Source organism: Bactrocera dorsalis, chromosome 1 (assembly GCF_023373825.1).
Source record: "Bactrocera dorsalis isolate Fly_Bdor chromosome 1, ASM2337382v1, whole genome shotgun sequence".
Taxonomy (NCBI): domain Eukaryota; kingdom Metazoa; phylum Arthropoda; class Insecta; order Diptera; family Tephritidae; genus Bactrocera; species Bactrocera dorsalis.
In genome coordinates this window covers 106,589,610-106,611,361 of record NC_064303.1, presented here as the reverse complement: position 1 = coordinate 106,611,361, position 21,752 = coordinate 106,589,610, and the positions used below count along the sequence as shown (strand labels likewise).

The following is a 21,752-nucleotide window of genomic DNA, read 5'->3' as shown; positions in this document are numbered from 1 at the left end:
ATACGCCATGTCTGACCAGTTTCATATATTAGTATTGCAGCAAATAACTTTTCGTACTTCAAATTTAATGTTCTAAACTTTATTTCCAAATAAAAATAAACTATATCGCACATGCAAATAAAAAAAGTGTATAAATTTACCAAATTAAATAGCGGCAATGACACATTATCAACTGTATGTATGATTGTTAGCGCGCTATAACGAACCTGTCAGCTATGCAAAGCCACATTTCTACTCGTTATAAATATTTGTATGTGTTCCTGTGTATAACTATACACAAATGCTTCTCATTGTTTGCTCGTAAAACAACAAAAAAAACGCCAACGCGCTAAATGATGTCAACCGAACAGCTTGACGCTGTCACTCGGGCATGTTTGCGGCGTTTTTTCTATGTTTATTTCTTGGCTTTTTTGTTTTGTTTCTTATTTGCGATTGCTGCTAATTTGCGCCTTATTCTACAACAACTTAACAGCGTGTTAACATTATGGTGAGCGGACTATATGTGCTTATACATATTTATTATATATACACTTTATAGGCCGTAAAAAGCTACGTGCCACACATTCTTATAGCCGACCCTCACATTCACCCACACACACACACACGGAGAGAGCGAGCAATCATCATCAAAAGTGTCATAAACATAGGCCACTTTCATTTTCTATGTGCTGTCGTGTGTTGCTGTCATCCTTACGCAATTCTTGCTGCCTTTATGACACTCTTCCAGCCCCTCCATCCATCCTTCCATCCTTAGACAATTAGGCTTTCATTAGTTCCAGCAACGCCTTGCTGCCTCACGCATACGCACACACTGCAATTTGCTGATTTGATAAGCGTATAAAATGCCATTATCACGCATTACAATTACGTGTTGTTGTTGTAGTTTTTATAGACAGCACACACACACACTATAATTTTTATACTCGCAACTGTTCATTTACTACACTGAATTAATTATATGTGAGTGCGCCGTGAAAGAAAGAGCAACAGTGCCACAAAGCTTTGGCAAATTTTCACGTTTTTTACTTAGTTTTTACTCTTCTTCTTCCTTGTTCACATTTCCACGAAATTCTTTTACGAAGAGCTACCCTTTTTGCTGCCAATTTATTAAATTAAAAAGTAGCGCCATTTTATATGATTAATTTCGCCTTTGAAAAGCGTGTACATATGTAAATATGTATATATGTAGGTTTTTATGCATGTAGTAGTAAAGCTAGTACCGTAAATGCTTACTGTAAATTAAATGTGCCGAAACAGTTAACTAGTTCACTGCAATATACAAGCACACAGAATATGTGGGCAGGCAGGTGTGCTCTTCAGTTGAGCCAGGTGAATGCATATGTATATACAAACACACTCACACATACACAGTTTTTCGTGCAACAATTCATTCACTCATGTTAACGTTGTTGTAAATGCAGGAAATTCGCTAATAAAAAATATTTAGCATGAATTTCTTTCGCCACTGCTTTTGGTGTGGGCGAAATGCCGCCACGTGGATTTTTGCCATTTTTTACCAACTTTGTTTTTGTTATTTATTTTTTCAGCATTGCTATCATTGCTTTTGCAGGTCGTTGTAAGTTAACAGCTTTTCCATATGCCATATTTTGTTAGTGTATTTTTGTGTGGGGGGTTATCCTTGAACCTTACACTCATCTTTAAAATTCAATTTGCAAGCAGTCGGTACAGTGGTGTTCAGTGAAAAAATACGAAATTTTTTTTCGCTTTGTAAGTTGATAAAGGGAAATCATTTAAAATAAAAAACTGTTCACCGCGACTTCACCGAAGCTATAATGCCCTTCACCGGCGCATTTCTTATAGCGTAAACAAGTAAAAAAAAAATGTATCTTGATTTTGAATGGCCGGCGCGTATGGCAACTATATTGGTCCGAACTGAAGAATATGTTCAAAGACTGCTTTGTTCAACAAATTTCGTGAAGTTTGCTTGTCAAATAAAAAAGTTTTTTCAAAGAAGAATTTATTTTTTATAGTTCAGTTTGTATGACTGCTATGCATATACGAAAGAAGTCCCATCTGAACAGTTTCTTTGGAGATTATAGCATTGTCTGGGGCAATAATCCGAACGAAATATGGTGGAGATATCTTGCTAAATAAAAATTGTTTCCATAGAAAAACTTGATTCCGATTGTTCAGTTTGATATCGGTGGTTCCGACAAATGAGCAGTTTTTTGAGGAAAAGAGAACGTAAGCAAAATTTTAGATCGATATCACAAAAACTGAAGGAGTAGTTTACGTTTGTAATGAGAGACAAACAAACGTATCTATTTTTTAGTCTTGTGAAACAAGTAAGGAAGAACTAAGTTCAAGTATAACCGAAGACTTCATACTCTTGCAATTTTCAAGGATTGAAGACAGCGAAGTAACTTTGGGTATATAAGCCCTGTTAATTATGTGGGGTCTAGGGCGAGTTGTTACCTGATTTTAAACATTCTAGGCACAAATGTTGGCCGATATATGTGGTATAAAATCACCCGGAAGTTCGAAAATATCTGTATTAAGTATATGAGGGCTAAGGGAAGTATTGACCCTATTCAACTCATTTGTAGCATACATATATACTACTATAACGAAAAGATTCCCTCTGAATTTCAAACATGAATCTGACACATTGACCAATATTTTCGGTAAATTGTCAACTATAGGTACTGGGATCCAAATATTCGGTACCCAGTGCCTTGAAAAGGTTTTGCTGGATTTTTTTTTTTTGTAATAGACTCGAAGCATTGTATTGATGTGTAAGCGTGTTAAGATACAGTATATAGGACTTTTAGTTCCCAGAAAGGAATTGATCGACCTTTTAATCCAATCTAGCCTAACCGTTTAAAAATATTTTAAAATATTTAGAATTTAAAATCTTATCAGATGGCTACATCGTAAGTAAATCTAGCAAGGTGGTATAGTATATGAGTACGGTAACTGAAATTATTACGGAATTTTCTAGATATAATACGATTAATTTTGGTTATTGAAGTCTAAGAGGTAAACTCATGGACATAAATGTTAAAAATTAAAAAAAAAATTTACTTGTTAAGATTTGTTTCGGCTTTCGTATAGTATTGTTCACATAAAATAATTTTGGCAACCATTTTGGTATTTGTACTTAAAATGTTCAAATGTGAGCAAGAGTTAAATAAATGTTATTTTTTATTAGCCACTACTCTGATTTCTGCACCGTATGCTGCATTAATTTATAAATATTTGCATTTATTCATTTCTTCAATACAATTTTTCCTCATCAATAAACATTTAAGTTATTAATTTGATGTGTTAGCATTGAAAAAGCAGCGAGTGGATCACCATGCTGAAACCGCTGCTAACATTGAATGAAAGAAAGTAAGAATTTCGGTCTTTCTGACGTACCCCAATATTCTAAAAACCGGGTCTATAACTACTTCAAATTTCTTGTGGCGATTTTTTAATTAAACATCTAAAATAGTATTAGTCAAAGGTTAGCATTTTTCATTTTTCTGAAAGAACTTGGTAGCCAAGAATGGACCAAGCCAATTTCTGATATCCTGTATGCCAGTGAAATCGTTCTGGATCAAAGAAATGATAGTCAGAAAGGACTGTGTCTGGGCTATCCCCACACTTGGCTTATGTGAAGAAGCGACTGGAGGTACCCGTAGGCAAATTACGACACATTTTGCAGAGAGATTGGGGTCTTGGACATCGTGCTGTTCGCATCATATATCGTGGCCTGTGCCACTTAAGTCGTCGCTGTCTGGTGGGAAGCAGCAATGACAGTCTTGATCTCCCAAAGTTCCTCTCTATAGATCGTTGTATTCTACTTGACTGTTTCCCTGCATGTCGCACCGTCTCAACAGATGCTATGCAGGTTCTTTTAAGTGCACCCCTCTTGACCTGATTGTCATACAACGTGCTGTTGCATTCTGGTTAACCCTCTCATGCCCGATGTTGCATATATGCAACATTTACATATATGCTTCTAAGTCCCGTTATATCAGTTTTTTTGACGCGTGGTTTTTTGCATTATGCAGTCTGGTTTATTGTGTAAGCTTACAGTGAATTGTTATATCATAAGCTATGCAAGGGTTCATTCAGTAGGCGTTTTTCGTGGAGTGAAACTGTCAAGATCGCGAATTGTCAAGATCGCGAAAAAAGGGGTTTACGCGAAAAGTGCTTAAAAAGATTAAAATAGCTGTTTTATTGTTAAACCAAGGGAAAAACATGAATAAATAAACATAATATAGTTATTGAAAACAAAAATTAATCATTGTAAAAGTATTAAGTTTGTTTAAAATAATTTTGTGAAAGTGCTGTTGTCTATAGGCAACATCCTGTAATTAACGAACCAGGACATTCAGGACTTTGAAATTTTCATCACTTCATACTTGAGTTAAGACTAACACATATCTGTCCTAAAAAATGTTTTAGCTTCGCCCACTTTAATTCGGGCATGAAAGGGTTAAGAAGGGGCTTAAGTGTGTTATTGCTGTGGGATAACTGTATTTCCGATGATAATGTAGAGAGGGAGGGATCTCTAGGGAGCAGGAGGCTTCTAGATGATAGGGTTAGGTGTAGGAGGCAAGACTTCTTATTGTCCCAGCGGTCGAGTGACTTATGAGTACATTTCGGACGTTTGGTTTGATGAAAGTAGCCCAGACTTCAGATTTTTTCTGATTGGGGGTTTTCTGCTTATGGGGCATGTACCTTTGAATGCATTTTTGTTTCAGAGGCACCTATCTGATAGGTCGGATTGTTGTTGTGGGGCGGGGGTAGAAGACTTGGTTCATGTGATTGCAAAATGCTCTATGTACTCGAACATTAGGGGTCTGAGTGGTATGGGGATTAACTGGACTGATGGATGTTTAAACGTTAGCGGTGTGATCTCCAATAGTCCGTATGCCGAACAGTTAGGGTCGTTTGCGCGTGAGCAGGCGGCGAAAGCGTTTAACTGAGAATTAAGGTTAGTTTCTTGTTTAAGATTGTATTAAGGTTCAGATTTGCTGTTTCTAAAGAGCCCTAGCTGATCTCAAAGAAAGAAATACACGTTTTGAAATTATGTTAGACTATGGATTACAATCTTAGTTAACTCTGACGGGTTGTCAAATTCAGTAGCCCTTCCCCAAGGTCTACACGCTCCAAATTTAGGAGCTTCTGTATATTAGTTGAAAGCAATTAAATTTTACGTTGACAATTTTGCACTTCACTGTTGAATTTTGATGTCCTGATGTGGCATAGAAATTAATGCGAACTCGTGTGCCAAGTTTATGCAACATGGCGCTCTGACCGCCAAACGAGCAGTCACGTTATGTGACAAAAAAAAAACAACAAAAGCAAAAACTACTTACACTTGAAGACTGACAATGAATAAACGAAAAAGGGGCGCGCCGACGCTTCAACTATTTTTTCGTGCCGTTTTTTCGAGCTGCCCAGCTGTGCGCTCGTTTGTCATTTTACTTTTTAAGAATGAGCTCCAGCAACCTGTCGAGCATGTTGCCACTTGCCACTTCTACTCCCCGCTGGCGTGTTATGCAGCTTGTTGTGGTTGTTGTTGACTCAACTATAATTAAAAGTGTGCCAATGTTTATTTCCGCAAATTAGTTTTGTTAATTAAATGGCGGTACATACACACACACACTCAAATACATATGCAGCCACATGACACTGACAATGGCAACGTCGCAGCCCTTCTGCTTTTGGCCGCCACCACTTGTTTGCTGTTAGACTGTTTTATGCCACATTTGCCTGGTGATTTGCTTGGTGGGTGTGCTCTCCTTTTATGCTGCCGAGTTGACTGCTGTCCATGCCGCAGCATTTCGCTAAGTGGCACGTACAATGAATTGTTGTGTTTGTGGCCGTTCGTGCCACACATGGCCTTTTCCCATTGTTGTCGAAGCGGCATTGTCTCACTTTTCTTACTTTCCGCCCATTTCACTTGGCCCGTAAAGGTTAAGTAGTGTATAAAGTGTGTCAGTTTTATGAGAAAGCCACTCAGCGTAAAGTAAGTGGCGTGTGGAATGCACCATTTGTTTCAACTTTTATGTTGGCGCTTTGTTTTGTTCCTATTATTGTCACACAGTTTGCTTCCTTGTTAGTTTTAGCTCATATTTTGAAGACTTACGATCGTATATTGGCGTAATCTTATATATAATATTTTTGAAGGATGCCAGTTGAAAAACATTTCCCCCGAAAGCTTGAAGGAAACATAGTGTGAATAGTTTCTCGCTGTTCAAAGTTACGTCAGGCCAAGCTAAAAGATCAATCCTGTGAAGCATTCCACTTGGAGAACTGGGTACGCCGGTCCGTCCTATATACTGGATCATAAGACCTTTTCAGATCGAGAAAGCACTCTGAGCTTATCACAAATTTGTTGAGACAGCTAATGTCGGTTTTGGCTATGTCTTCTGATTCGTCGAAGGTAAGGTTACCGAGATGTCGAAGTTTAGAAGAATTAACTAACCACAAATATGTATTTTTCATTCAACTTTCCATACTTAAACCAATTCCGTATAAAACCCCATTAAATCCGTCTGCTCTATAACTTATTAGCGCCTCTAGTCTCTATCAGCAACATCAACGTATTCTCAAAACGCCTGCAAACTACTCGAAGTTTCTGCCTTTCCTTTCAATTAGCGACGTACACAATCGTTAGTTTTCAACTGTTTTATATAAATACATATTTTCTAAAATATATTTTCCCACTTTTTGAATTTTTTTATTTATTTTCTTTCATTTTTATTCTCAGCTGAATCTATGTGCGTGAAGAACTCTGGCTGGTGATGCCGCAAAGACAACAGCAATTAATAGCCAACGTAGGTATATTAACCTCGATAGTAACATAGTTAAATCTTCCACAAAATGGCAGTAAGCTATGCCTGTCTCGCGGTGCAATATGTGGTGGTGCCGACGGTGCTGGTGTTGGGTAAGTGTTTCACCACTTTTTATACTCATATATGGTTATGTTAAGTTGACAAGTTAATGCCATGAAAGCAATTTATTGATTTAACTTATTTTGTTTTGAAATGTGGGGTTCTTTTGCTTATTATAGTGCATAAAAGTAGACTATACTTTGGGTCACATGACAGAAGCATAGTTTAAGGCTTTTAAACATGCGAAATCTTAAAAATATAGCAAATTATTTAAGCTTCATTAGTTAAATTGAAGTTTTAGTTAGTATAGTCTATATAGTCAATCCATATTTTTCAGTTATAAAGATTACTTTTTCCGCTGTGTACAATTTCTATGTTTTAATATAGCATAGTTTTAGGCTATATTGGATTGGGAACGATTGGGAAAATAAACGCATGCTTGCACCAGAGAACGTATTCGTACATAATAAATGTATACTAAGCTTATATATTTTTTAAAAAGAGTTGCCACTTGGATGGGAAATAAAATTTACTTCAATAAGTAAATTACTTCAGAAAATAATATATCGGAATAGCCGATATCGGACTACTATAGTATATAGTACATACAATTTCAGCGATACAATTCCCACAACAGCCGATTCTAAGCACCGGAATCGACCCGAGCTGTTATTTCAGAGATCTAACCCGGTCCAGATCGATAAGTCTTAGTTTAAGCTTATCGTCACTGGAGCAACGCCTTGCAGCCGGATTGTTCCGTACCCTCCTAACTCGTGCTGGTATCGAGTCCAACTGGGTCCTGAGAAATTTTTCTGCTGCGTTTGCGCCAAAAGGCTACATTCGAAACCCACCTCGGTCAACCTTTAAGACAAACAAGGAGTAGACTACGAGTTACGTGGCCCCATGCTGCCAACGCACTACAACGACCTTAGCCTCTACGGCTGTGCAACCTGCACCAAGTTTGCGAACTACATCGCCACTCTACCCGAGTGGTCAACAGAGGACCTCCATGGTCCATAGGAGCACAAAAGGTAACATGACTCCTATTCTGATCAATCGCCCCGCAACTCGTATCCGTACTATTTCGAGAAAAAAACTTTAAACTGAGAAGAATTAAACCAAGGGTGCCGCAGGGTAGTGTCCTATATCATCTTATATGCTGATGATTGACGTCGGGCAATGGAATCGATAGCATGTGTTCATAGGATGCCTCTTGATGGCTCCTGTCGAACACCTGCAACTGAAGTTTGTATGCCGTATCTTTTAAGGAGCATAATGAACTCCTCTCCAAGCAGTTTCTGCTGGAATGAAATCATCCCTGAAATCACCTGCTTAGAGCGGCACCGCCTCCTGGCAGCATCAAGAGGTCATTCTTCAACTACGTCAACGATATCAAACAATACGCCGATCAGACTTAGGACGCAACTACGTACCTTCCAAAAAGCACTGACCGCCATTCACAGTGGAGCCATCAACACCTTCACCGACTCCCACTCAGTGAATGGCGTACTTTGAGTCAAACTACCACTCTTTGCAGACGGAGAGTTCGAATTGCCGCGAGAAACGAGAATGATGCGCATGATCGTTCTAGATACTGTAGCAGTTTTAACTAATATTTATGTAAAATAGACCCCGAAATATCTAATATATGTCCAGCGTGCAATCAGCCTCCGCACGGCACTGGCCACCTTTTTGCATGCCCGCTAACCCCACTAATCTGACACCTCCATCCCTTTGATCCGACCTCGTCGAAACAGCACGTTTCCTGCGCCTACCGTTGGATGACGTCCACAGCAACTTATCCAATTCTTACCAATCTAACGGGGATTAGGTACCCGTTACAACAACAACAATCAACTAGATTTTTAAGTAATCTAGAGATCTAACTTTCTTTTTGCTGAAATTTCGAGGGTAGCCTTAATTTTCTCCAGTTCTTTTATAATCAGAAAAAGTTGGGGTATAGTTTTAGGCTCAAACTGAACTTTTCACTGTACTTATGATACATACCACAAAAAATTCAAAAAATAATTTTTCATATTATAAAGTTATCTGTAGCAGCCAAGAAAATTTAACTACTTAAGGAAAAATTGTAATCTGCTTTTAAGATGTCTTATTTATTTCTCATCTTAAAATTTTAACTCAATTTTCTTCTGTATTTACAGCTGCACTATTTCGTCCTGCCGGTATTTCGTTCGTGTACCTGTTAATGTTTTTTATAACGCCCTTTATCCCCATCGCCAACAGTCGTAATTTCAAAAGTTCTGTTGGACCATTTTATATCATACTCATCGCGCTATGTTCACTACTATTATTATGTCATATAGTACTGCAAGTGACAATAATTGCAATGAAGATCGAGTCGATCTTCGCTATGTGTTCATTTACGCAACAGCTGTTGCGACACATCGGCTTCATCAATCTGCAGGACTTGCAGTAAGTCCAAAACAAGAACTTATTTTCATTATTTTTAAATTTTAATAATGCAAAATCATTTGTTTCTTTACGCAGTCCGATTGCTGCCGCCGAATGGCATATGCCGGATGTGGTGGTCTTCATCACAGTGGTGATTTCATTTATAGTCATAAAGAAATTGAGCCAGAAACCACCGCCGATTACATTGCAATTGGAAACTGGCGAAATTATACCAATACGCAGTTCAACGGATAGCGACAATACGGACGATGAAGCCTTCTTCGATGGTCTAATAAGAATATGTGAGTAAAAAATAATATTTGATTTGCATTTTTTTGTATTGAAGTTTGAAAAATAAATATTTTTTGGGAATAATTTTTTTATTAATTTTTTTTATTATTAAGATTTATTATTAGTTTTCTTAATAATAAATTTTTTTAGTACTAATATTTTTTCATAAATAAAATTTTTTTTAATATTATTATTTTTTTAATATTTTTTTTTATTAAAGAATCTTTTTTATAATTTTTTTTTGGTTCATTTTTTTGTTTTATGAAATAACAAATATTTTTTTATTATCAAATTTTTTTTATTAATTCTTGTTTTTATATAATGTTTTTTATAATATTATTTTATTATTAATTTTCCTTTTACAATATTTTTATTTCAATATTTTTTATTAAAAAAAATTTGAAAAGCAATTTTATACTATTTGTATACTATTTTTGTCATAATAATTTTATTTTTTATTAATAATATTTTCTTAATAATAAATTTTTATGGTAATAAAACTTTTTCATAAATAATATTTATTGTAATATTATTTTTTTATAAAAATATTTTAATTAATAAAATTTATTTCTTCATATTTTTTATTTTTTTATTATAAATAATAAATAATTTTCAAATATGTGAGTTAAAACAGATTTTAGAAACAATTTTGTGAATATTGAAAAATAATTATTTTTTATAAAATATTTTTTAAATCTATTTGTTCATAATATTTTTATTGATTTTTTTTACAAAATAATATCTATTCTATTATTTTTTTAATGTATCTTTTTGTATCTTGTATCTTTTTTTACAAAATAATTTTTTTATTAATACAAATTTTTTTATTATAAATATTTTTTTATTAATATTTTTTTACCTCAGCGCCGCTCTTCTGCCTGGCAATGCTATTCGTTATAGCGGTGCTGCGGCCGTCAGCGCCTGCCGGCTTCTATTTTCTCATCTTCTTGCTGAGTGGTTCCTACTGGGCCACCTATAATTCGCTGCGTCGGTGAGTTTGTTACAAAATTTTTAAAATAAATACAAATAAAATAGCCTAACTGGAAATAATTATTCCCTTTTCTGTATTTTAGCGGTTTCTCCGTGCTGCTGCGTTTCCTAATGCTGGTGATCGCTTTACATTCGGTGTGCATAGTGGCCTATCAGACACCTTGGGCGCAATATTACCTCAGCAGCGATAATTTAATAGCAAGGTTTGTAGCATATGCAAATTAGAGTACCTTAAAATATATAAAAATAATTTCCTGTCCTTACAGATTGATCGGTCTGGAACCGTTGGTCCTCTCCTCATGCGATCGCGACATACGCGTCATGAGCTATAACCTGAAATACAGTTTCGACTCGTTTATTCTTCCCATCCTAATGCTGTTAACATACTTTGTGCTAGCGCTGACCGCCAAGTGCCTGAGTAATCCGAATGTGAGTATCAAATTCTCAAATCTTCCTTTCGTACCAATTCCAAATACACTTTGTTTTTAAATACATACATACATATCTAATACTACACCTGTTTGGGGTGCTCTGTTTGCATTTTAACCAATTTCATGGTTATTGTGTATTAACCAATCGTCGAATGTGCGCACAAGCAACAACAACAAATGCATTTTCATCGCAAACAAAAACAACAACAAATTCATAACACTATAAATTACCCCTACATTTCCAAATGGCTTTTGGCATTATTTTCGGTATTATTTTTATATGAATAAGATTTTCGTATGTGAACTAATTTGACTAAAACCAAAAAGTGCAAAATATAACTGAAATCTTTTTTCTTTCTTTTAATGCTGCTTTTGCGTCCAAACTAAAATGCTACTGCTGCTGCGCCGTAAAAAAATTTAAAAAATATCAAAAAAATATTAAAACAAAATTTAAAAAATATATCTAAAAAACAATCAAATTCGAACATAATATCTGAAATTTTTTTATTTAAATAAAAAAAAATTAAAAAAACATATTTTGAAAAACAAAATATAAATATATATTTTACATACTTGTATATATTCCTTTGTACCACTGTCCTTCACATTCCAAAATTAATATATTTGATTTGTGCACTGTGTTATCTGGCATTCACGCATCCGACATGCCACAGGTCACCGCAAAGCCCAAACCCGTCATAGCCCAATTAGAAAATGGCAGTAAATTAGCTCGTCAAATATCACGCATAACAACGCATTCATCGCGTGGTAGTAAAAAAGACAGTTGGAAGCGTGCACAACGTCTGACTGTAAGCATATTTTTTATACATTGTTTTTGCTTGGAAATGTCTCCAAGCGACTTTATAGTGCAAAAAGGAAGTTGAATTATTTGTTTTCCCAGAAAAAAGGAGATATTACGCTCTTCGAAATAGGATTCTGCACACAAAAAATTTATTCATGAAAATTTTTTTTGCAAGCGATGAAATAATTTTCGTTTATTTTTCTTTATCTGAGCGACTTTTTTACCTATCCTAATGTTTATGGTGTCAACAGTATAATCATAGGAAGGCATTGCCAATATAAAAATCTCAGTTTTCTTTGTTACCTTAGTTTAACCTACAAATAATACTGTCTATGGGAAATCCCAACCTCCTACGTTCCATAATAATTTCTCCTTTGTCAGATTTCTCAATCGTACAAACATGAAAAGCAAAATTTACGCATATTAATGCTTCTGCTTAAAAGACTAACCATATATGATATTAGTGTTAATATAGGAATTTCTCTCCCTTTCCTGTACTAGCTTATATTTCTATGTTTTTCGTCACTTATAAGGTTCTACCAAGTTTAAGACCTAATGGCTAATTGGTGTTATGAGGAGTTTTTTGTGCCCAAAATGCCATTCAGAGTGTGTTAGAAAAAATTCAAATTATGTGAGTACTTATCTCAACCTGTATTAGTCCACTGGGACTAATGCTCTCAACTATTTAGCTAAGGAGTTTGATCTACAGGTCAGAATTCCCATGTCCATTGCCATGCTTGAATATCTATATAGGTACATATACAAATGAACGAATTAGCCCTTCTTCGAGATATCGGTCTGATATGTTGCATATGCTTCTTTTTTCCTTCCAACAAGCTGTTCATTTGCTCTCTAGCTGGTCTCTCACTGTTCGAGATATCGGTCTGAAATTTCGCATATGTTATTTTCTATCCAAGAAGCTGCCTATTTGCTCATCGCCGACACCTTTAGCATATAGCTACATACAAACTGACCTATAAAACTCTAGTCCTTAAATTGAAAACTGTTATGTTATATTTATTATTATATACATTCACGAAATTTGGTATGGACTATTTTCCAAAGCAACGCAACAATCTCCGAACAAATGGTTCAAATCGGTTCACTATCACACACTGACCGATTGAAATCAAGAGAATAATTTTTTTATAACCTTTTCTGCTATAAGAAATGCACCCGTGAAAGGTGTCATAGCTTCGGTGCAGCCGAAGCTAGTGTTTTTCTTGTTTTGCCTTATAATATCTTTTATGAAAACGTGGCTTGCATAAAGTTAGGTTTCACTTTTTCCTACTTTCCTTTGACAAAATTCTCCTTTAGGTACAATTATTCAAAATAAATATAAATAACAACAAAATTAAGCTTTTATTCTTGTTTTTATCACAATCATTTAAAAAAAAAATCATAATAAATTGTTCCCATAAAATTATTAAAAATAATTAATAAATAATTTAATAAATTTGAACTAAAAAAAATATCAAAATGCAGTATAAACTTCAAACATAAACATTGTTATTATATATTTGTATATACACTCGCATATTAAGGTGTAAATATTATTTAGGTCTAAACTTCACGTAGTTTAAAAAAATAAAATAAAAAGTATGCTTAAATTATGACACTCAAAAATTGCCATAAAAACCCATAACCAGGGTTACAAATAATGCGTTAAAAAAAATAATTGAATTAACATTTGAATTATACTTTTTTTCTTATTTTGTAATACCCAATACGACATTAAAAAATAAAAAAAAAAAATGCTCTAACTCCGGATTAAGAAAAAATTAACAAACACGGGATTAAAAAAATGTAATCCATAACCTGTAGGATTAAAATTAATTTTTTCTCAGCACCAAAATTAGAAAAAAAATAAATTAAAAAAAAAAAATAGAAATTTAAAATTTATTTTTTAATTTAAAAAAAAATGCATTTAAAAAAAAATTTTGGATAAAATTTAAATTTTAATCCCTTTACCAGAATTAAAAAAAGAAACTAAAATTTATTTTTAAAATTTAATTTTTAATCCAAAATTCACAACCCTGCCCATAACGTATACTATTCAGGTATCAGAGTTAAGTTTGCAATTAAACACTGAAAACTTGTCATAAACAGTCCTCTATTGAATGGACTCCTGCTGGGTTCCTTCGGCATATCATTACTCTAGGTTTATATTAAATACACTATTAAATATTTTTTAAATCATTCAATATATTAAATTATTAAATTTTATCGAGAAAGCGTGAAAGATAGGTATACAAATATTAATTCCCCGTAAAATTTTTTAACTAAACTTAAGGGTCACGTGGGTTTTGCCTATTCCAAACAATTTTTATTTTTCATATTATAAGTGAATTACAACTTTTGACCATATCAAAGCGCAACATTTGAATAATATTTTGTGAATTTTTCGTAAAAAATTTTTGGTAGTTCCGCTATTGGCAGCTGGTTTCCGGAGGCACCGCCCAAAACCGTTTCCTCGCGGTGGTCAGTATAACAGACCTTGGATTCATCTAAAATCATATTTCATTGATTATGTCGTGATTAATCGAAAGATTTAAAAAAAAAAATATTTTTCGCAAAGTTGCAAATTGACTTGAAAAAGCGAAAAATAATCCTTCGATCACTTACGTGGTCATCATATACATACGTATTTAGAAGAACTGTGAAAATTTACAATTTACAATAAGATTTACTAGTTTTGAGAAATGGTAACCGTCGACTTTGAAATCGTTGTTTCAAGAAAAATATGATCAAAGATTGCACTAGCTGACCGCTCCTGCCTAAGGGCCGGCTCTCTCAAAGGAGCACTTCTACGAGTATTGCGATTGCCTTGAAACTTTAGAAAAATATTGTCGATGTTTTTAAATTTCAAAACCCATGTAACCTCTTAAACAATATTGTATTTTATGAGCACATTTATATAAAAATTAGTTTTAAGCGAAAAAAATAAAAATGATGTATTTGATGATGTATTTTTATTTTTAGGCACTTGATTTAGTTTGGAACTGATTTGTAAATTTGAAGTTATTTTGAATTGAAAAATGTTTAAAGCTTTGTAAATTTTGTTGAAAGTATTTTTTAACTTAAATTAAAATTAATATTGATTTCTTACTTTTTAAAACTTCGCTTTAACTGCATAATTTGCCTCCTTCTTTATTATTTAATATTATTTCTTAACTCGATATTATTTATCTACAAAAACTTTACTTCTTAGCTCTCTCTGTATATCTTTATATCTTTTCTATCTGCACACTTCTTCTTAATATAAAAAAAAAAAAAGTATTTATTATGTAATTTTCGAAAAGATATAAATTCTGCACAGTTTTATTGCTTTCAATTGCGTTTATTTTAAGTTTATGCTTTTCTACTTTTACTTTAGGTTTCGTTACGTCGTGACCAACGTCCAAAAACTACTATCGAACCGACTGAGACGACACCTGTACGTAAACTAACATGTGTGTTAAATAAATAAAGCCATCAATTGTGTTAACCAAATTTAACCTTTTCGCTAAAACAAAAACTTAAACTTCATTACAATTAACGCTAATCAACTAATAACTCAGCATTTAGTAGCATTAAGTGTTCAAACTGTTTGTCTAAAATTCATGTTATCCTTGTTTTAGGACTATTACTTATCACTTAGTAAATCTACAGTGCCTTTAACTAAACTAGAAACGTACTCCCACTAAGTAACTGTTCATAAGTCGTATATATATATGTAAATATACATATTCATTAAAAAATCACTGCACTTTATTATCCTGTAGTAATAATTATACTAACAACATTTTGTAAAAAAAAATAATAAAAAAAAAATTCGAATTAGTTTTCAGAAGCGCTTTTGCTTTGCAAAAATCAAGATTGGGGCTTTTAGCAGAATTAGTAATTTCTAAAATATTTTTTTTTTTAATTTTATTTTTTATGGCGCTGTCCCGGTTGAAAATTTGTACATATTTTATACACTTTAGTGCGGGTCGATTTTTTTTTTTTATAAAATTTTTTTACTATAAAATCCTGTAGAAATAAAATATTCTATGGATCATTCTGAACAACTTTACCGCTGTCACGATTGAAAAATTTTACTAGCGTATACTCACTAGAGCGGGTAGATTTTTTTTTTAATATAAATTATTTTTACTATAAAATCGCGTATGCAGGCAATGTTCTACGTAACATTCTGAACAACTTTGCCGAAGAGACTATCTGCCTAAAAGCGGTTTCGAGCCGGTGTTTTTAAGGTGAAGTTCAAAAAGTCTGAATAATCGGTTGTATGGAATATATGTGATATAGTTATCCGATCTTGCCGATTTCCACAAATTATTAAGAGAATTTCAAAATGCACCTACGTATTAAATTTCATTGTGATACCTCTAAAAATGACGAACAAATTCTTTTCATCTCTAAAACATAAAAAATAAAAATTGCTGGCTTCGAAACCGGTTTTAAACTCACTCTCAGGTAAAATTGTTCAGAATGATCCTTAGCACCTTTGCCGCGTATGCGATTTTTTCGTTTATTTTTTTTTGGCTCCCTAAAAATCGACCCGCTCTAATGCACATATATAAATTGCAAAATTTCGTTATTCAACTTGTTTAGAAAAAGTCTCATGTTAATTTCTCTCACTAAAATTTATTAAACTTTCTCATTTGAATATGATTGTATATGTATATAGTGAGTAAAGAGATTATGCTGTGTACTAGTTGCCGTGCTGACGTCATAGTAGCAATAGTTCATGCAATAAATACGAGAAGTTTGTTTTTAAAGAATATTAATGCATACAAGTTTTTTTAAGTAAAAATATTAGAGCTTAACATTTTCAGAATGAAATTTTCACATTTTTCTCTCTTCCTTCTCGGCTAGAGCAACGTTAATATGACGTCATACGAAAATTAAAAAAAAAAAAAAAATATGGCACCTCAACAGCATAATCTCGTTTTATTTTACATTGTAAATACATATGAACTAGAAATTAGAAAAATTAGAGAATAAAAAAATTAAAATTAATTAGAGAAAAAATAATTAAAATTAGAGAAAATATAAAAAAAATTAAAACTAGAAAATATAAAAAAGAAAATTAAAAAAAAAATTAAATTTAGAAAAAAAAAATAAAAATAGAAAATTAAAAAAAAATATATAAAATACAGGGTGTCCCAAAATTAACGCAAAATTAAAAATTTGCTGTCATTTCAATTAATATCTTCACAGTTGACGAAGTTAAAACACTTTCTGACCATATTTTTATAAAAAAATTAAAATTATAAAATACAGGGTGTCCCAAAATTAACGAAATATTATAATTTGCTGCCATTACAACGAAGGTAAAACACTACCGACCATATTTTATATTAAATTTTCCTACTGCGGCCGCCAGACTTTCATAATTTTTGAAATATTGTGCAATAATGAAGACATCTTTTTCTATCGTGTAACACTCCATTTTTACTAAGCCTAAGCTGTCAATTGTCATTTAGTTTTTTTTAGGGTTGCCAACACTTTACCACCTAAATGGCGACAAATTTAAATCTTGCTTCAATTTCGGCACACCCTGTATTTAATTCCAATCATGCGTTAATTTTAAAGAAATTATATATTATTATGCCAGTTCCGTCCAATTAAAAGAGTACGTTGGTATTACAGTTACTTTAAATATTCAATTAACCAACTTTAAATTAACATAATTCATAACCTTAAAATTATCCCCAAACTAATTTCCGTTCATGGTTCGCATTCGTTTTGTCCAATTAGCAATTCTTGTTGGAAATCACTAATTAATTAACCTCATCATTGTGTTCGTTAATGAGCGTTTAACGGTCTATAATATTCCCTTTGTCTATGGTCTAACTGTTTGATTTATGAATTTTAGTATTTTCCACTTATTTATTTACTATTTTTTTTACTAATCTGTTACCGTTAATTTTTTTCGAACAGCTGGTGAAGCGCTTGCGCAAGAGTGACGCAAGAGATGCTTCAAGTGATGAAGCTACCATGGATCTGCAAGACTCCAATTCGCCGGATGTCTTTACGAATACCATATGTGATCAGATATGCTATGGCTTTATAAGCATTGGACAGTTTATTTATCAAAACAGTTATATTTTTACGAATATCTCAATGATGGTGAGTAATTCGACAATCACCCTTTTTAAATAAAAATTTAATTTTTTTATTTCTGTGTTTCAAAATATGCAAGAAATTACTTTAAATTTTTATAATAACCTCTCTCTTTTCCAGACCTGGTCAATTGTCTATCACAGTTGGCTGACCTTCGTGCTGTTGCTGTGGGCCAACATACTCTGGATGATACCGAATCAGCGCAAAGCCATGATGCGCTCCAGTCCGTTCATCGTGTGCTATGCTGAATTATTGCTCATAGCGCAATATGTCTATGGCATGAATCTGAAAAACGACGAATTACCCTCCAAAGTTGAGGTATACCCCTTACCACTTCACTTTTTGCTCACATTTTACCACTACCGTAACTTTTTCTTTGCAGACCGCCGGCATTAATTTGCAACAAATCGGTCTCGAGCGTCCGCAAGAGCATGGCACACATCCGTGTGTACCGTTAATTGTGAAAACGCTGTTTCTGCTCATGTTTTGGGTCACCTCCAGGCAGTTTTTCCAAGAGAAAGCCGAGGAGAAGCTGATAAAACGTCGTGCACCGGTGGTAATGCCCATGGAAACGATCGATTCGGAGACATCTGTGGAATCGCCAAATAAGCATACATCGAAATTCCTTAAGAAAATCGGTGATATTGTGAAAAATCTGTTGGTGCGTCTGTGGATTTGGATGTTGGTGTTGGTGATCTTCTTGTGCGCCATGACTGGCAAATTTATGACCGGTTTTCGCATATGCTACATGGCGCTATTCCTTTTCTTCTTGCTCGTCTTCCAATCCTCCTCGAAAGTGTGGGTCAAAGTTATGTATGGCTTCTGGCTGTTCATCATCTTCTATGCCATGTCCATGCTGATACTTATCTACACCTATCAATTTGATAAATTCGAACAGTATTGGTATGAGTACTTGAATATATCACAAACGCTGTGAGTAGTCGAACCTCGGAAATTGTTACAATTGTTTTTGTGTAATTAATTAACGCTTCTCTACTTCTCGCAGCCAAAACGATATCGGTTTGGAGCGTTATAAAACGAAAGATCTGTTCCTGCATCTCGTCTCACCAACGCTGATTGTCGTCTTAACCGTCATACAAGTGCATTATTTCCATCGTCGCTTCATCGAATCGCTGCATCAGCGCAAGCCATCCTTAATACCAGATATGGTGTATAACAGAGAGATGGGCAAACCGCCTAAGACAGAGCCGCGTGGCAGTAATGAGGCAGCCAAACTATTGGTTTCATCTCTGAAACGTATACGCAAAATAACAAAGCATTACTTCATTGTTTCGAAAAAGCTGTTTTGGCGTTTCCTGGAGTTGCACATCATAAAAGCCGTTTATATTACGGCGTTTGTGTGTGCCGTTAGTCAGGTAAGTTTGATTTTTGTTGAAATAACATTTTTTTGTATGCAAAAAAAAATTTTTGTTTAAAAAATAAGAAGTAAGGAAGGGCTAAGTTTGGTTGTAGCAGGACATTTTATACTGTCGTAACTTGTAAAGATCTTAGGCGGGAAATTTCTTTTCAAAATTCCATAATAATACTTTCGAATTTCTATAAAATATAATTCACAATATGGTCCACATATTCGGTATCTGATAGCTTGAATAGCTTTCGTCTGATTTGGAAAATTTTTGGTCATAAGGTGTCATTACATTGATTGTTTCTTGATTAGCATACTGGCAAGTGAAAGAATCAGATAAAATTTAAAATTGTGTTATATGGGAAATAGGCATGGTTGTATTTCGATTTCGGTCATTTTCGCAAATTCGATCTGTGATGGAGGTCCTGAGGTATGGGTTTTCACCTAAATATGGAAATACTTTACTTGAAATGTGCGTTGCCCATCGTCTTATGGCTCTTATAAATTCCTCTCGTAATATCTCAGGTGTAAAGTTTAATGTGTCTGGTGTATTTATTTATTAATTTATGGTGCTTTTAGTATTTTTGAACATAACCGATATACATATATGGATTTGGTGGTCTTATTATCCGATTTCATCCACTTTTTCCATCGTTGTGGTTGTTGTTGAGCGGCAGAGAACATTACTGAAGTAATTTCGAGGCATGATACCGAGTTGACAGTCCTTGGCCGGATAAAAATCCGGGTTCGTTCCGGCCGGACCCGACTGTCGTGGGAACGGCTACCATTGTCGTTAGGAGTACTTAAGAGATTTGTCGTGAACGATTTTTTTTAATTTATCTTAGATGGGAGGGCCACACCTTTTTCAAAATTTTTAGATCCCTTTATGCCTTGTCCTCCATTATTCTCAAAGATTACGTGCACCAAGTTTCATTGAAATATCTAATTTTTTACAAAGGGTTACATAGGCTTCCTCGGGTAAAAAACAGTTTATTTTTTCAACTTTTTTTCTCATATAAAAATTGAAATATTTTATTAAAGTTTTTACTGTGACACACTATTAACAATGAAATTCTGAAATTTTTTGAAAAAAAATATTTTAAGCTTGGCCATTGCGACACCATTTCCGGTGACCCCTCGGAAAAAAAGAAAAATTTCGCGAATTTTTTTCAAATAGTTTTAATGGAAAAAATCCTTCGTCCAAGTCTTTAAGAATTGTATTTTAAAGACCTGTGAAAACTTCATAAAGATCGGCTTAGTAGTTCTCGAGAAATCTTAGCAACCGACTTCAAAGCGCGTTTAAAGACGGTGCACTTAGCCTAGCTAGCCTCGAGCTTAGAAGTTCTCAGGACTATATCTTCGAAATGATTTCTCGGATCCACTTGAAAATTTATAACAATATTCTAGAGATGTTGAAGAATAATTTAATAACACAATAATAATAACACAATAAAAAAATTCCATATTTTTTTACATATTCTAGACCCTTAAACCTTTAAATCTGAATATATCACAAAAACATTGCCTATATTTCTGCGCAATGGTATAATAGAACTATATCCAAGCACACTACTGTGCTGAATTTTTTAATTTTCAAAACTGGTTATTGAACTAGTCCTTCATACGAGTCCAACACATTTTCCAGTAAACTAAATATTATATATTTATTAACATAACGATATTAGTTTACAGTTAATTTTTTCTCGCATGCTTCCAGGTCTGCGTAATTCACGTCGTGTTCGTAGCATTATGTGTACTGGGTTGTATAACGCGAAGTTCTATACAAATATTCATCAGTCGCATAATCTCCTTCGTTGTTTCCATAATAATACTATCGAAGATGATCTACCAAATCGGCTATTTAACGCACGAAGATTACGATGTGAGATGTGTATGTAACCAGCCATTACTAACTAAAAGCATTTTTAACTAATTTTGAAAAAATATCTTTCCCGCTTTTACTTGCAGCAAAATGAGGACACGATACATGGCAACAGTGCCTTATGGTTCGGCTTGCAGAAAGCCGATGATACCACAAACGGCTTAATTGGTCTGATAAAAATGTACATCATCTATATGATCGTCGTTACGCTGCACGCCGTGGTCAGTTTAAGACAATTCCAAATGCGCGCAATGGCCGACAATGCGGACAAGGCGGAAGCGAAAGTACTCTTCCCGGCGACGGATCGCGCCAAAGCCGAAACGAATCTCAAATCAATGATACAATATCTTTTCAATTATGGTTTTTATAAATTCGGACAAGAAATCTCATTGATAATGCTCGTCACGACAATTGCTTATCGTCAGGATGTGGTAGCGATTTTCTATGTGATCTGGTTGGCTGTGCTGTTGATGTTTAGCCGCGCCAGGCGCAGCTCAGTGTGGGGCATATTCCAAGTGTTCATTGCGCTGAGCATTTTTCTGCAATATTTAGTTTTGCTCGGATTGCCGCCGAGCCTGTGTATCGGTGGGTGAAAGTTGAATGTTTTTTTTTTGTT

At 34.1% G+C, this 21,752-nt stretch overlaps 1 protein-coding gene across 15 annotated transcripts in view; it reads left to right on the top strand.

Moving 5' to 3' along the window:
- LOC105225119 (piezo-type mechanosensitive ion channel component) overlaps positions 1–21,752 on the top strand; it is an 84,998-nt gene that overhangs the window by 32,793 nt on the left and 30,453 nt on the right. For 12 of the 15 annotated variants that reach the window (XM_049449452.1, XM_049449720.1, XM_049449930.1 and 9 more), the window contains exons 3-16: positions 6,731–6,907; positions 9,017–9,287; positions 9,363–9,568; positions 10,422–10,548; positions 10,631–10,750; positions 10,814–10,976; positions 11,653–11,787; positions 15,157–15,216; positions 17,706–17,894; positions 18,009–18,206; positions 18,271–18,821; positions 18,895–19,264; positions 20,972–21,145; positions 21,223–21,721. In XM_049449452.1, coding sequence (XP_049305409.1) covers positions 6,844–6,907; positions 9,017–9,287; positions 9,363–9,568; positions 10,422–10,548; positions 10,631–10,750; positions 10,814–10,976; positions 11,653–11,787; positions 15,157–15,216; positions 17,706–17,894; positions 18,009–18,206; positions 18,271–18,821; positions 18,895–19,264; positions 20,972–21,145; positions 21,223–21,721 — 3,127 coding nt within the window. In that variant the 5' untranslated portion in view covers positions 6,731–6,843. The remainder of the gene's footprint in view (positions 1–6,730; positions 6,908–9,016; positions 9,288–9,362; positions 9,569–10,421; positions 10,549–10,630; positions 10,751–10,813; positions 10,977–11,652; positions 11,788–15,156; positions 15,217–17,705; positions 17,895–18,008; positions 18,207–18,270; positions 18,822–18,894; positions 19,265–20,971; positions 21,146–21,222; positions 21,722–21,752) is intronic. The other 3 variants (XM_049449553.1, XM_049449414.1, XM_049449682.1) reach the window with 3 other exon arrangements.